The 13,500-nt window shown below is 41.2% G+C and overlaps 1 protein-coding gene across 1 annotated transcript in view; it reads left to right on the top strand.

Annotated features, from left to right (window-relative positions):
* OPN5 (opsin 5) overlaps window positions 1–11,501 on the top strand; it is a 40,003-nt gene extending 28,502 nt beyond the window's left edge. Inside the window, exons 6-7 of the mRNA XM_055574665.1 lie at window positions 6,159–6,400; window positions 10,620–11,501. Of these exons, the coding sequence (XP_055430640.1) occupies window positions 6,159–6,400; window positions 10,620–10,683 (306 nt within the window). The 3' untranslated portion in view covers window positions 10,684–11,501. The remainder of the gene's footprint in view (window positions 1–6,158; window positions 6,401–10,619) is intronic.
* Window positions 11,502–13,500: the final 1,999 nt, after the last annotated feature.

Here is a 13,500-nt window from a genome sequence, read left to right as displayed (position 1 = left end):
CAGTTGGTCTTTGTCATCATTCTGCTGATGAAATAGAAGGAAAGAGGAAACTCAAACTAGACGTGTTTGGAGTGGTCAAATTACTTAATTTCTTAAAGGTGATGTGAAAGCGAAATATTACTACCCCGCTTTTGTATAGATGAGGGAATAGAGCGCCAAGGAAGGTAGGTCACCATTGTCCAGCTCCCTCTGTGCCATCTCTCAATGGCAGGCTGCCCACATGTGGAGGACTGTAGCCTCACAACTGGCATTTAGCACTGCAATGCTATCTTTTAATATCATTTTCCCCTCTGGTTGGGAACAAATCCATATATTTGCTGGCTAGACCCAAAAGAGAAAAACCAGATCTGATCCTGCCTGTGCTCCTGCCAACTGTAGGCTTTCTGTTGGCAGGTGGCACCCTCTCCCTGTCCCGTCTTTCAACGCACAGATGTGGTGATTTCTCTTCTTGGGACCTGATCTCATCCCAGCCACTGAAATTTCTTTGTTATCAGTAGTCTAGCTGGTTCTGGAGTGTGATTTCAGCCTTGTTCTTGGTGGGGAATTTATCCCATCTCTTTGGCCCTGACTGTAAGCCTACACTTCCACATCAAGTCATCTCCTCATCTATTTTGTTATCCAAGGTAGCATGCAGCTTCAAGTGTTGGCTGAAGTCTTATTTATATCTGGGCAAAGGAGCCTGGTGGAAGGAACTAAGGTGGCAGGGCTTGCGAGTCAGAGATTCCCTCACAGCTCAGTGGAGATGAGTGGGGACTGGAATCCAAATCCCTGAGCACTTCCATGTCAGAGTGTGTGTGTGTGTGTGTGTGTGTGTGTGCTCAGTCATTCAGTCGTGTCTGACTCTTTGCAATCCTATGCACTGTATCTCTCCAGTCTCCTCTGTCCATGAAATTTTCCAGGCAAAAATACTGGAGTGGGTTGCTATTTCCTCCTCCAGGGGATCTTCCCAGCCCAGGGCTTGAACCTGAGTCTCCTGTGTCTTCCTCATTGGCAGGCAGATTCTTTACCCCTGCGCCACTTGGGAAACCCACCTCCATGTCAGAATTTCCCACTATTCCACGCTGCCTCCACACACAGATAAGACACGGGACTTTCCTTCTTGGAAAACTCCTCTGCTGTAATGTCTCAGATATACTGGTGTCAGAGGTAGAGCCTTATAAAGCTTTTTCATCCCTATTTTATTCTGCTTTAATTGGTTAATTCACTGGAATTGATCCATGGTGGGCAGTTTTGCTTGTGTGGCACTTAATACCAGCTTGAACCATAGCTGTAACATACCGGTATTTCTTGGTCCTCTGCAGCAAGATATATTTAAAATCAACTGGGTTGCAGATGTGTGATTCTTTTGTAGAAGCTAAACACATATTCTGTGAATTTCCTCCCACAAAAACGGTCTAATTTAAGAATTTGAAGTTTTACTCCTCTCTCAGTGAACCAAAGGACAGTGATAAAAATGAAGCAATTAAAAAATAAACAACTTAGAAGACATTGATGGTACAGGTGCCTGTGTTAGAACTGGTTTACAGATATTTGGGAGAGAAATTTTGGAAAATAGAAATGAAGACACATTTAGAAATGTGGAAAGTAAAGAACAGACTGGTGGGAAGATTAATTGTGCTCCAAGTTAAGTAGAAAGTTTTGGGGGGAGACTCCCCTGGCAGTCCAGTGGTTGAGACTTCACCTTTCAATTCATGGGGTGCAGGTTTGATCCCTGTTTGGGGAGCTCAGATCCCACATGCCACACAGTCAGAAAGCCGAAACATTAAACAGAAGCAATATTGTAACAAATTCAACAAAGACAAAAAAATTTCTGGGAAAACTGTCATGTGAAAGTTTTGCAAATTTTTGTAGTCTCTCCTAAAGTAACTTTAATATTTAATATTTCAATGTTCAACATTTTGTGGAGTATATTTTGACATGAGAAGGTTATAGAAAATGATTGTGCCTTGTGTTCACTGCATTTTCACTTCAAAAACATAAGTAATGTTATGCAGTACTTTGAGATCTAAGTTTTTTCCCCTCTTTCTACTTTAAAACTTGATTTCTAGTCATTCAATTTAAAGTATTTAGCTTTATTCAAATCTCAGGAAAACCACATGGGTTCATTTGCTATGTATTTAAAAGCTTTGGTATATTTTAATTCTCTTCTCTCCTTTTAAAAGGGATAACAAAATGCAAATGTCTTAAGTCTTTACTGTTCCCCATTGCACACACCCATAAAAACAGGAAATATGTAAAATGTAGAAAATATTATGGACTAAGAGCTAGTCTATTTTTTGTCAATGCCTTTGGCAGCAACACAGAAAACAGCTTTTGAGATACTGTGAAACCATCTTATGACTCACCAAAGGAAAAAGGATGGAGCTATGTTAAGTTTCCAGACATCTGCGAAAGCAAGCTTTATTTATATTGTTATTGTTTATTTGGGAATTTAGGAGAAAAAAAAAAAGACCCTCACTGTGAGCTTTGAGGCATCCAGTCCATCTACAAAAAAAAGTCACACAGACCAAACCAAATACCATTTCTCCTGGGTAAGCTTCTGCAGAAGGACGGGAAAACAAGCAAGCTGGAGAGTTGCATGTGTGCTTTAGGTCTCCTTGATAACTGCTGAGCACAGGTGAGAATTTTGGTCCAGGACCCTAACGCAGGGCTTCAGGATGTCCACGAGGTCTGGTCTCATTTGATTCATCTGCTTGGGATTTCGATTGTCATAGCAAAATGGATATTGCTGAGGTTTTTCTCTGCTGCTGTTAATATTTAGAGATAAGCCTGAACTTTTTGGGTAGAACTTTAGAACCTGAGACTTTCTGGTGGATTTCTCATGCTTCCTTCTTGAGACACCTGACAAATATGGGGTTCCCAGGGCAAGCACACCCTACTAACAGGCTGTTCCACAGGTCAAGAAGACTGAGGGGTACAGACCATTTCCTGCATTCAATAGCTCAGCTCTGCAAAAGCACATTGAAATACACATGCACACAGATGACTTTGTTATAAGGAAAACTTTTCCAGTTGAATTTCAAAAACAAAAAAGCATGCACAAATATTGCGGCTTTAACTATCATTAAGAAAACATTTGGTATCTCATTCCTCATCCTTGATCCTCCACACCAGCTTGTTGTGACTTTATTGATGGGAACTGTTATTTTACTTCTTTTAAAAAGTATTTATTTATTTAACTGCATCAGGCCCTCGTGGTGGCTTGCAGTCTCTTCGTTCCTGTGCATAGGCATCTCTCTAGTTGTGGTGCAAGGGCTTAGTTGCCCTGTGGCATCTGAGCTCTTAGTTCCCTCATGAGGGATTGAACCCACATCCCCTGCATTGGAAGGCAGATTCTTAACCACTGGACCACCAGGGAAGTCCCTATTTTACTTCTTAAATAAGGGGCTGGGGGCTGAAAGAGGAAGCTGTTCAGTTCAGTTGCTCAGTCGTGTCCGACTCTTTGCGACCCCATGAATCGCAGCACGCCAGGCCTCCCTGTCCATCACCAACTCCCGGAGTTCACTCAGACTCACGTCCATCGAGTCAGTGATGCCATCCAGCCATCTCATCCTCTGTCGTCCCCTTCTCCTCCTACCCCCAATCCCTCCCAGCATCAGAGTCTTCTCCAATGCGTCAACTCTTCGCATGAGATGGCCAAAGTACTGGAGTTTCAGCTTAGCATCATTCCTTCCAAAGAAATCCCAGGGCTGATCTCCTTCAGAATGGACTGGTTGGATCTCCTTGCAGTCCAAGGGACTCTCAAGAGTCTTCTCCAACACCACAGTTCAAAAGCATCAATTCTTCGGCGCTCAGCCTTCTTCACAGTCCAACTCTCACATCCATACGTGACCACAGGAAAAACCATAGCCTCGACTAGATGGACCTTTGTTGGCAAAGTAATGTCTCTGCTTTTGAATATGTTATCTAGGTTGGTCATAACTTTCCTTCCAAGGAGTAAGCGTCTTTTAACTTCATGGCCGCAGTCACCTGACCTCAAATAGCTCCATCCTCTTATCCTCCCAGGGCTGTAGGGAGCTCAAAGATAAAAGGAAGACTGACTTTTCCTAAAACTGCCTTATGAAATCCCAAGGTGGATCTGATTATGCTGTTTTATTTATAAAACTTTTTATAGTCAAAAGTCCAACCTTGTTCCTATGACTGTAGCCAGGAGCCCGCAGTCCATTGGTTAGACCAGGCTCATGTAATTCCTATGACACTAACTCCATAAAAGACTGTACAAGGCAGAAGGGATGTTGGCAGTGCTAATCAAAAGTACCAAGGGAAACAGGAAAATAAATACAAGTGAACAACACCAGATCTTCATCACACAGAGGGCATGTTTGAGTATATTTCATTATTCATTTTACAGAAAGAATAGTCTAGTAGATAACAGTTTAAGGAAGCTTTGAAGTTAGGTCACCTCTCACCTAGGGCCTGAAATAGCTCTAGATTAAAATTAAACCCAAGGCTTGGACTTCCTTTTCAAGTCTAAAGAACTCTCATTAAGATCCCTCTTGTTTCTTGTTTAGATTATTGCCTTAACAAACCTGCTCAGAATGGAAATTCTAGGTGAGGAGGGATTGTATCTGCTTTGTTCATTGTTTTATCCTCAACACAAACATGCAGGAGATGCTCAGTCATGCTTGTTGGCTGAATGAATAAACAATGACCTTTCTGCTTCCTGTGTTTTCCAGCCGCATTTTCTTTTATGGGTTAATCTTCCTAAACACGCCTCTCATATGTCTCCTGCCCAAAATCCTACTAATGTTTTCAGACGCATGGAATTCAGTGCACGCTCAGTAGTAGGTTATACAGACCCCTGAGGGTGGGGATGTTATCTTTCTTTCCATTCTGTTCTCCCGTTGTTGTTTTCTCAGACACCAAAGCGAATAGCTCACTAGGTCCTGTACAAACCTCACACATACCCTTCTTTGCCTTTGCTTGTGCTGGCCTCATGTTTCTTTATTTCCACTTGCCAATGTGTAGGTTGTATCCCACCTTCCTCCTGAGACTGTTTCTTACTTTTCTCTGTAGCATGTAGTTTTGTCCTCCTCCAAGCTGGCACGTAAACCATATTCAGCTTTGTTGAGCCGTTGTTCGTGTTTTAGAGAAGGGGTCCTCAGCTTCCAGGATCTAACGTCTGATGATCTGAGGTAGTGCTGTTATAATAGTAATAGAAATAAAGTGCACAGTGAATGTAAGTGTGCTCGAATCGTCCCGAGACTATTCCCCTCACTGGTGCCTGGAAAGATTGTCTTCCATGAAACTGGCCCCTGGTGCCAAAAAGGTTGGGGACTGCCGTAGAGGGATGGAGCAAAGGCGCAAAAGCCTGCTGGTGTCCCCATAGAACCTACACAGTATCTCACACAAATACTTGCTAAAAAGATTTGTTGGATTCAAGTGGGATAACCTATAGGGTCAGACTACATTCTTAAAGAGACTGAATTGGAGGTAGTGAGGAACTAGTCAGGGTGGGTTAAACCTTATCTCGAACTATTCTTTGATCTAAAAGTTAAGAGGTTCCTAAAGGTAAATATAATTTGGTGAAAGAGAAAAATACTTTCTGGAAAAGTCTCACTTCACACAACTGTGTCACTTTGGTTTGAACTCACTGACTCTCTTTTCCTCTGTAGCAAGTGGATTTCTACTACCTGAGCCTCAGACTTGAGAAAAACTTGAGCCGAAGGAAATTACATTTCATAGAAATCTCTGAAGAAGATTCCTATTAGAATTTCAAACAAAGGCAGAGTTTCTAAGTTTCCCGAGGCAAATGTGGGTGATTTAAAATTTCATCAAGGTGAACATATTCTTCATCTAGTTTTCAAGTGAACGTGGGTTGAGAAGTCTGGAAATTTCAGGTGCACAGATGTCTTTTTAGCATGCTTTTCCTGCTCCATGTGGGCACATTCTGACAGCTTTTATAGGGTCAAACACTGGGTCTTTTGGGTACGTTCAAATTCTGGAGTGGAGAATGCAGTGAAGAGGGTAAGAATAGTCATTACTTTTTCTGGCTGAATATCTCAGAAATCCATATGATATGATTTCCACTGGCAAGATAAACAAAAAGATGATAGACAGACTTCCTTAGGTGTGTGAATAGGCTACCTGCTCCTCCCCACCCCCCATCATTTCCACCAGGTGTCTCGATTTTGTTCTCTGTCGCTTTCCCTCACCAGGTGGCGATGTTGATTTGCGCTGGCTTCCTGATTGCCTGGATTCCTTATGCAGTGGTCTCTGTGTGGTCAGCTTTTGGACGGCCAGACTCCATCCCCATACAACTCTCTGTGGTGCCAACCCTCCTGGCAAAATCAGCAGCAATGTACAACCCCATCATTTACCAGGTCATCGATTACAAATTTGCCTGTTGCCAAACTGGTGGTTTGAAGGCCACCAAGAAGAAATCTTTGGAAGACTTCAGGTAAAATTTCAGAAGCTGGAAATGAATGACACCCTCTTTGTTTCAGAATTCTGTGGGGTTCAAGCCACCAGGACATGCTGCCTTCTTAGGGTTAGAGCTCATCACTTAGGATGAATGTGAGGAGGACTTTATTTTCTGTTCACCAAAATTCCTGAAATCAAGTAATCAGATATGGAGGAGTTGGACAACAGGAGTAGAGGGTGAGAGCAGTGATTCGGTTTTTTATTGTGGAGCAGCTAAGATACGGAGCTATGCCCATTTGAGCATCCATCATCTTCCTTATGTGGAACCAGATTCAGTTCACTCCAAGAGTACTGTGCCACATGTCATTGATCCCAAATTAACTTTTCACAACATAAAGGAGTGTCTTGTTTGGGATATTTCTACTGTTAACTAAGATGTATGATTTGGACAGGCAAAGGAAGGGGAGATGACATTTTTAACCTCTGCCAGTTTCTTTATTTTCACAAAAAACCCATATGATTCCTTCTCTTTGTCAGATGAGGACACAGAGGTTTCAGGAAGGCGAAGGTCTATTGGGCTTCAAAAGTCAAGCATGTTGATTCTTGCTTAAACTACATCTGTAGTCATACCTGGGCTTGCCTGGTGGCTCAGATGGTAAAGAATCTGCTTGCAATGCAGGAGACACAGGAGATGCAGACTTGATCTCTGGGTTGAAAAGATCCCCTGCAGCAAAGAATGGCAACCCACTCCAGTATTCTTGCCTGGAGAATCCCATGGACAGAGGAGCCTAGTGGGCAACAGTCTGTGGGATCACAAAAAGTCAACTGAGTGACTAACACACACACAGATGTTTATATGTATATCTACTGATACTTGCTTTAAACTGATATTCACTCAAGTTCAAACACATTCTGAAAGATCTACATTTTTAATGTTAACTCTTATTATTAATACTATTTTATGCTATGACTACTGTGTTGCTTTTAATTATCCCACTTTCTGAAAGGATCCTTAAGTCATAGTATAATTTTTAAAAAATTAAGCAAGAAAAAAAATCTACATTTTTGTACTCCCTTCTCCTACATTTTGTGATTTTGATGTCCTGGTTTACATCTTCTGCTACACAACAGACCAGTGAGTTTGGGGATCCAACATCATTTTTCCTAAAGGCTGGAAAGGCTCAGACTGAGTCAGCAGTGAGTTGGTCATCCTCTATATTCAATCAGGGATAGTCTTCTTCGAATGTGGGACAGGCCCCAAATTCAAGGTCTGAGGTGAGGAATGTTGAGAAGGCCCCTTAATTCTTACTCATTTGAGGTCCAGATAGTTTTCATTTTCCTTGAGTGAGTATGGAGCAGCAGAAAAAGGTGGGACTAATGAGAAGATGTGGGTTTTGACACTGATCTTTCACTGTGCTTGAGCAAGGGACAAATCTTTTGACCCAGAATTTCCTTAGCACATAGGTACAACATCAAATAAAATAGATTTAAAAGGCACAAAACAAAAGGTAGTGTTGTCATTGCTGCTGTGATCTAGGGGAAGGACTACACAACCTGGAGGTAGGAGACCACGGTTTAAGAAGGATTTTGCTATTTATAGGGCTTCCTTTTTGGCTCAGTGGTAAAGACTCCACCTGCAATGCAGGAGATGCAGGTTCAATCCCTGGGTTGGGAAGATCCCCTGGAAAAGGAAATGGCAACTCACTCCAGGATTCTTGCCTGGGAAATCCCAAACAACAACTATATCTTTGGGAAAATGAACTACTCAGAGTCTAGGATTGGGAGGACCTAGGATTTCATCTTTCAAGTTTAGTAATTACAGAAAATGCCCATGTAAAAAGAGCTAGGTAGTGTTAGTGTTCTTTTTTTCCCACATTGCTGGTGGTTATTACCATCTCTGTTGAACTGAACGAAATGAACTGATAGTCACTCAGTTGTGTCTGACTCTTTGCGACCCCATGGACTATACAGTCCATGAAATTCTCTGGACCAGAATACTGGAGTGGGTAGCCTCTCTCTTCTCCAGGGGATCTTCCCAACCCAGGTCTCCCACATTGCAGGGAGATTCTTTACCAGTTGAGCCACCAGGGAAGCTGAAAAATACTGGACTAGGTATTCCTTCTCCAGGGGATCATCCCAACCCAGGAATCGAACCAGGGGCCTCCTGCATCGCAGGCAGACTCTTTACCAGTTGAGCCACCAGGAAAGCCTAAATTCAAACGCTAAAATGCATCTACTTTGGATGTAATGTCACTTTGCCCTCATCAGCTATTAATACTATTATGAATGCAGGTGGAGGGAATAGTTTTAATAGAGCAGTTGTGGGAGAAATTAGTGAGGCACTTTTTCTTCTGAAGGAGATGGGAATTTGACAGGCATGGCTGAAGGCAAATTTCACGGGCCTCGTAATTTTGCTTCAGACTGACTCTGTGTTCTGTATATTTGCTCACAAGCACATAAATATTCAACACCCCAAAATAAAAGGAGAAAAAAATTTATGTGGAAGAAAGTGACTAAGGGCCCCAAAGCTTTGGAAAAATCAGCCAGGCAAGAGAGAACTCCATTCACCTGCTCCTATTAGCCATTTATAAGAAATATAGAGGAAGGCAAGGATTCCTTCCTTACTGCAGAGTTTCAGCTTTTGGTGGAAAAATCAGTTACTGGTGATAAAACAGGGTGGGGCCTTGGATTCTAGAGGTTGGAGCATCTTCAGGGAAGAAATGCTGAAGAGGTGTGATGAGTTTCAGATTCTAGAAAGATCTGTTTTGGGGGAGAGCTAGAAGATGGAGAAGTGGCCACTAGAATTTTCTTTTTAGCTTTCCAAAGAAGACACACAAAAGGAGTCTTTGTCTTTGTTTTTATTAAGAAGCTAAGAAAATAGGTAATGTGGAGGACTATAGAGTAAGGTGTCATGATGGGAAACCAGTCCAGAGTGGTTCATGTACTACCAGAATAATTCAACTGAATTAAACTGAATTTATTTTATCCTTGGTCTTTCCTTTTCTGAACTCTAAAATGTATTTACTCCTACTGGGAGACCCTCTTGGGAAATATTTTGAATTCAAATAAAAGAGCTAATGTGTTAAATATGAGATTGTAGAAATAAATTTTGAGTAATTGCAATGGTTCATTAAAAGTTAACTCATTTCTCCCCCCTCTGAATTGAGGTCTCCTGAGATTTCAGTAGCAGCTGATGAACTGAAGGGGAAAATGTGCCCAAGAGCCCCTTTTGAAGTGTCTTTATTCACTGCACTGTATTATCCATAATGCTTCCCTGGTGGCTCAGATGGAAAGCATCTTTCTGCAGGGCAGGAGACCTGGGTTCGATCCCTGGGTTGGGAAGATCCCCTAGAGAAGGAAATGGCAGCCCACTCCAGTACTCTTGCTTGGAAAATCCCATGGATGGAGGAGCCTGGTAGGCTACAGTCCATGGGGTACATTATCCATAATAGTCTCCCATATTTTGTAAGCAGGATTCTGTACCTTGGCTGTGTATTAGAGATACCCAGGGAAATTTGCAAAAATACTGCTGCCTGGATCCATCTGCAGAAATTTGGATTTAATTGGTCTGGATTGGGTCCAAGTGTCAGTTGTTAGGTTGGTTATTTCCGCTAGATGATTCACACACACAGCCATGACTGAAAGTCAGTGAACCAGAGTCTGGGGAAGGAAGACATTGACACTGCAGCTCAGGAAGTCATAGGCCTTCCACCTCACCTAAGGACCAGTGAGTCCACTCATCACCTGTAACAGGTGACCCAAACTTCAGATGCAAGGCCAATTGTAGATGGAATAGACATGTTCAGAAGACTCTGGGGTGCATAGTGAAGGACCCAGGCATTCTACATCCCTAATATCTTAGTTAAGATAAAGAACAAAGCCCCAAACTCTGGCACTGCTTGTAATCAAGCCTCCCCTGACCACCTTAGCTGGGTGAGTCACTGGGCCCAACTGAGTGGTAGGTTGCGTGCAGTGAATTTTGTCCTAGAGCTCGGGAAACTCACTAGGGCACAGGAAATGTGCTGTAAGCAAGTGGCTTGCTTTTGGAAAGCTCTGCTCAAGGAATTTCTTGACTTTGAATATTCTAAATTGATTACTATTTCCCATCTCTTTGAAATTCAAGTTTTGTACAAATAATCTTCATGGTCCTCAAGTTTGACATCATCATCTTATTTATGTGTATATAACTGTGTGTATATATACAAATATGTGTGTGTGTTATATATTAAATTGCATTTTTCTTCTCCTGTGTCCAGGCTGCACACTGTAACCACAGTCAGGAAGTCTTCTGCTGTGCTGGAAATCCATCAAGAGGTATGAAGATGGACACAGCATTACTCATGGACACGATGATTCACTTACTTGCCTCTTCACTGCTCTTAATGTTTGATTGTGACCACACATTTCTCTTGATATTATATTTTTATATTTTGTACACTTTTCCTTTTTTTTCCTTGCTAGGACTTGTTGAGAAATCCAATGGCCAAATGGAAACTAGATGATAAGTTACTACTTTAAGGAATATTACTAGGATGAGCCTCCCTTTTTTTTTTTTAAAATTCTATTTTAAAGCCTATTGTCATGCAAAGTGTTAAGCCTGAGATATTAAGAACAATGTTTAAAAATTGTATTTATTAGGGCATACTTAATTTCATTATACCAGCATTATTATTATTAATGTAGGGCCAGGGAGGCTGTTTCTGTGGCTCATGTAGGTGGGTGATTATAGAGAGTGTGTGTGTTGGACTGTGACTCTTTGACTGGGAGATGCTCTTGCAGCCTATCTCTTCTCCTGCTGAGAGAGGATCACACTCTAATGGTAGTGATGCCCCAAAGTAGTCCTCTAGGGAAATCAATTTTGCCTTCAATCCCTAAATGGAAAACACTTCTATCTCAGAATTTGAGGACCAAAATAATTCCCACTGATGATAATTTTACTCCCATGGAATTTTTCTCATATTAAGTTCTGCATACTAATACAGTGGGTGATACAGAGTATTACTAGTTATAATCTTTTAGAAACAAATGTAGTGAACATAGCCGTGTTGTTCCTTTTATTCATTTGTTCTTTGTCACCTTTGTTCTTTCTTTCATTCATTCTCTTTTTCCTCTGACAAATACCTTGTGAGGTCTGCAGGTAAAGAGATGCAGTTAAAAATGGCATAGAGTGATTTCATTGTATGGTTTCATATCTCATATATTGGTGCAATTTCTTTACAATGGGCACATTTAATTTGTCTTCATGTTTAAAGCAGCTTTAGAGATATATTAGCCAATTGAGTTGGGAAGAGGAAGAGCTTGAGGGTAGGATACTGAAGGGGTCACTGATGTCTGCCAAACAAAATATCCTAAAGGCTGTCCAAATGTCTAGAGGGCGTTTTATACAGGGAGACCTCAGAGATCCTGTGGACTGGGTTCCAGACGCTGCCATCAGTGGCATAGCTCAATAAGGCAGGTCACACGACTTGTGTAATTTCCCAGCGCATCTAAAAGTTATGTACACTGTGCTATAGTCTCTTAGGTGTGCAGTAGCATTGTGTCTAAAACAACAGCGTACATACTTTCATTAAAAAATACTTTGTTGCTAAAAAAAGTGCTGACCATCATCTAAGCCCTTAGTGAGTTTAGTAGTCACATCAATGATCACTGATCACAGATTAATACAACAGATACAATAATAATGAAAATGTTTGAAATATTGTGAGAACTAGAAAAACATGACACAGAGACACGAAGTGCAAAATGGACAAACAGTGCCTCTGGAGTTGCCACAAACGTTCAGTTTGCAAAAATGCAATATCTTTGAAGTGCAGTAAAGCAAAGTACGATAAAATGAGGAGCGCCTGTATGTCATTATAGAAAAAATGCTAGGGAAGATAACATCAGCCTTTGATTCAGTAACTAGTTTTGTAGAAAGTGAGCCAGATCTATTACTCAGAAGGCCAAAGAGTTCACCAGTCTGCATTCCTTTTGTGAAAAAAGGGGCAAACATCAAGAAATATAACAACCAGAGGGTATTTGACAAGAAAATACATTGGAGGGCAAGTCCAAGTTCAAACAGTTAACCTCCACCACAAAGTAAAACCAAGGGTCCCCACTGTGACCTTGAGTGATTTTTCAAAGGCTGTACAACTTTTAACATATATGTTCATTGGGTTATGAAATTGTGTGGTGTATATTCTGAACACAATTTTATCCAAGAGATTTAAATCAAGACAAGCATTGCTAATACTTTTCTCAATTACTTTGAACTTGCTTTTCTGAACCATGCTAGAGTAATTGTACGTAAGGGTCTTCCCAGATTGATCATAAAATAAACCATATATAATTATATATATATATATATATATATATATAAACCCTCACATGTATTACAGCCTCTAGAATAGACAAGCATACATTATATACATTACATGAAACATATTTGAGAGCAAAAGTCATTCAGTCTGTACAAGAGCATTATTATTGCTTTTCTTTCAATTTGGTTTTAACATTGACCAAATCTGTGTAGGCAAACACTGCATTTTCTCATTCAGCTTTGAATTCTGGAAGCTTTTGTTAAAGGGCCTATAGTCTACTCTGTCCTGAATGTTTTGGGAGACACAAAAGAGAGGGAGGCTGTGCTTTCAGTTCTCTAAAAATTTGGGGGTTTTGGCAAAATCTTGACCTCTATCTACATTATAAATGTTTTTAAAGATTATTTATTTATGTATTTATTTTTGGGTGCGCTGGGTCTTCCTTGCTGCACGTGGGTTTTCTCTACTTGCGGTGCATGGGGGCTACTCTCTTGTCGAAGAGCTTGGGCTCTAGGGCTCATAGACTCAGTAGTTGCGGTGCCTGGGCTTATGGGATCTTCCTGGACCAGAGACTGAACCCATGTCTCCTGAATTGGCAGGCGGATTCTTAACCACTGTACCACCAGGGAAGTTCATATAAATGGTTCATATTATTTTTATTAATAATAATTTTTAGATGGAGATCTACAGACACCAGGAGCGTTTACTTTGGTGGGATACTTTGAGAAAATGCAGAGTGTCAAGACAGATCCGGGGAAGCTGATTTGCATAGGTGCCTCTGTGCCCCAGATGAGGGGAGAAATATGGGGTTTCTACCAAGTCTTCCAGAACTGAATTCTTT

This window comes from Bubalus kerabau, chromosome 3 (genome assembly GCF_029407905.1).
Source record: "Bubalus kerabau isolate K-KA32 ecotype Philippines breed swamp buffalo chromosome 3, PCC_UOA_SB_1v2, whole genome shotgun sequence".
NCBI lineage: Eukaryota > Metazoa > Chordata > Mammalia > Artiodactyla > Bovidae > Bubalus > Bubalus kerabau.
Note: the sequence above shows the minus strand (reverse complement) of the source record. Positions and strands in the feature narration are given on the sequence as shown.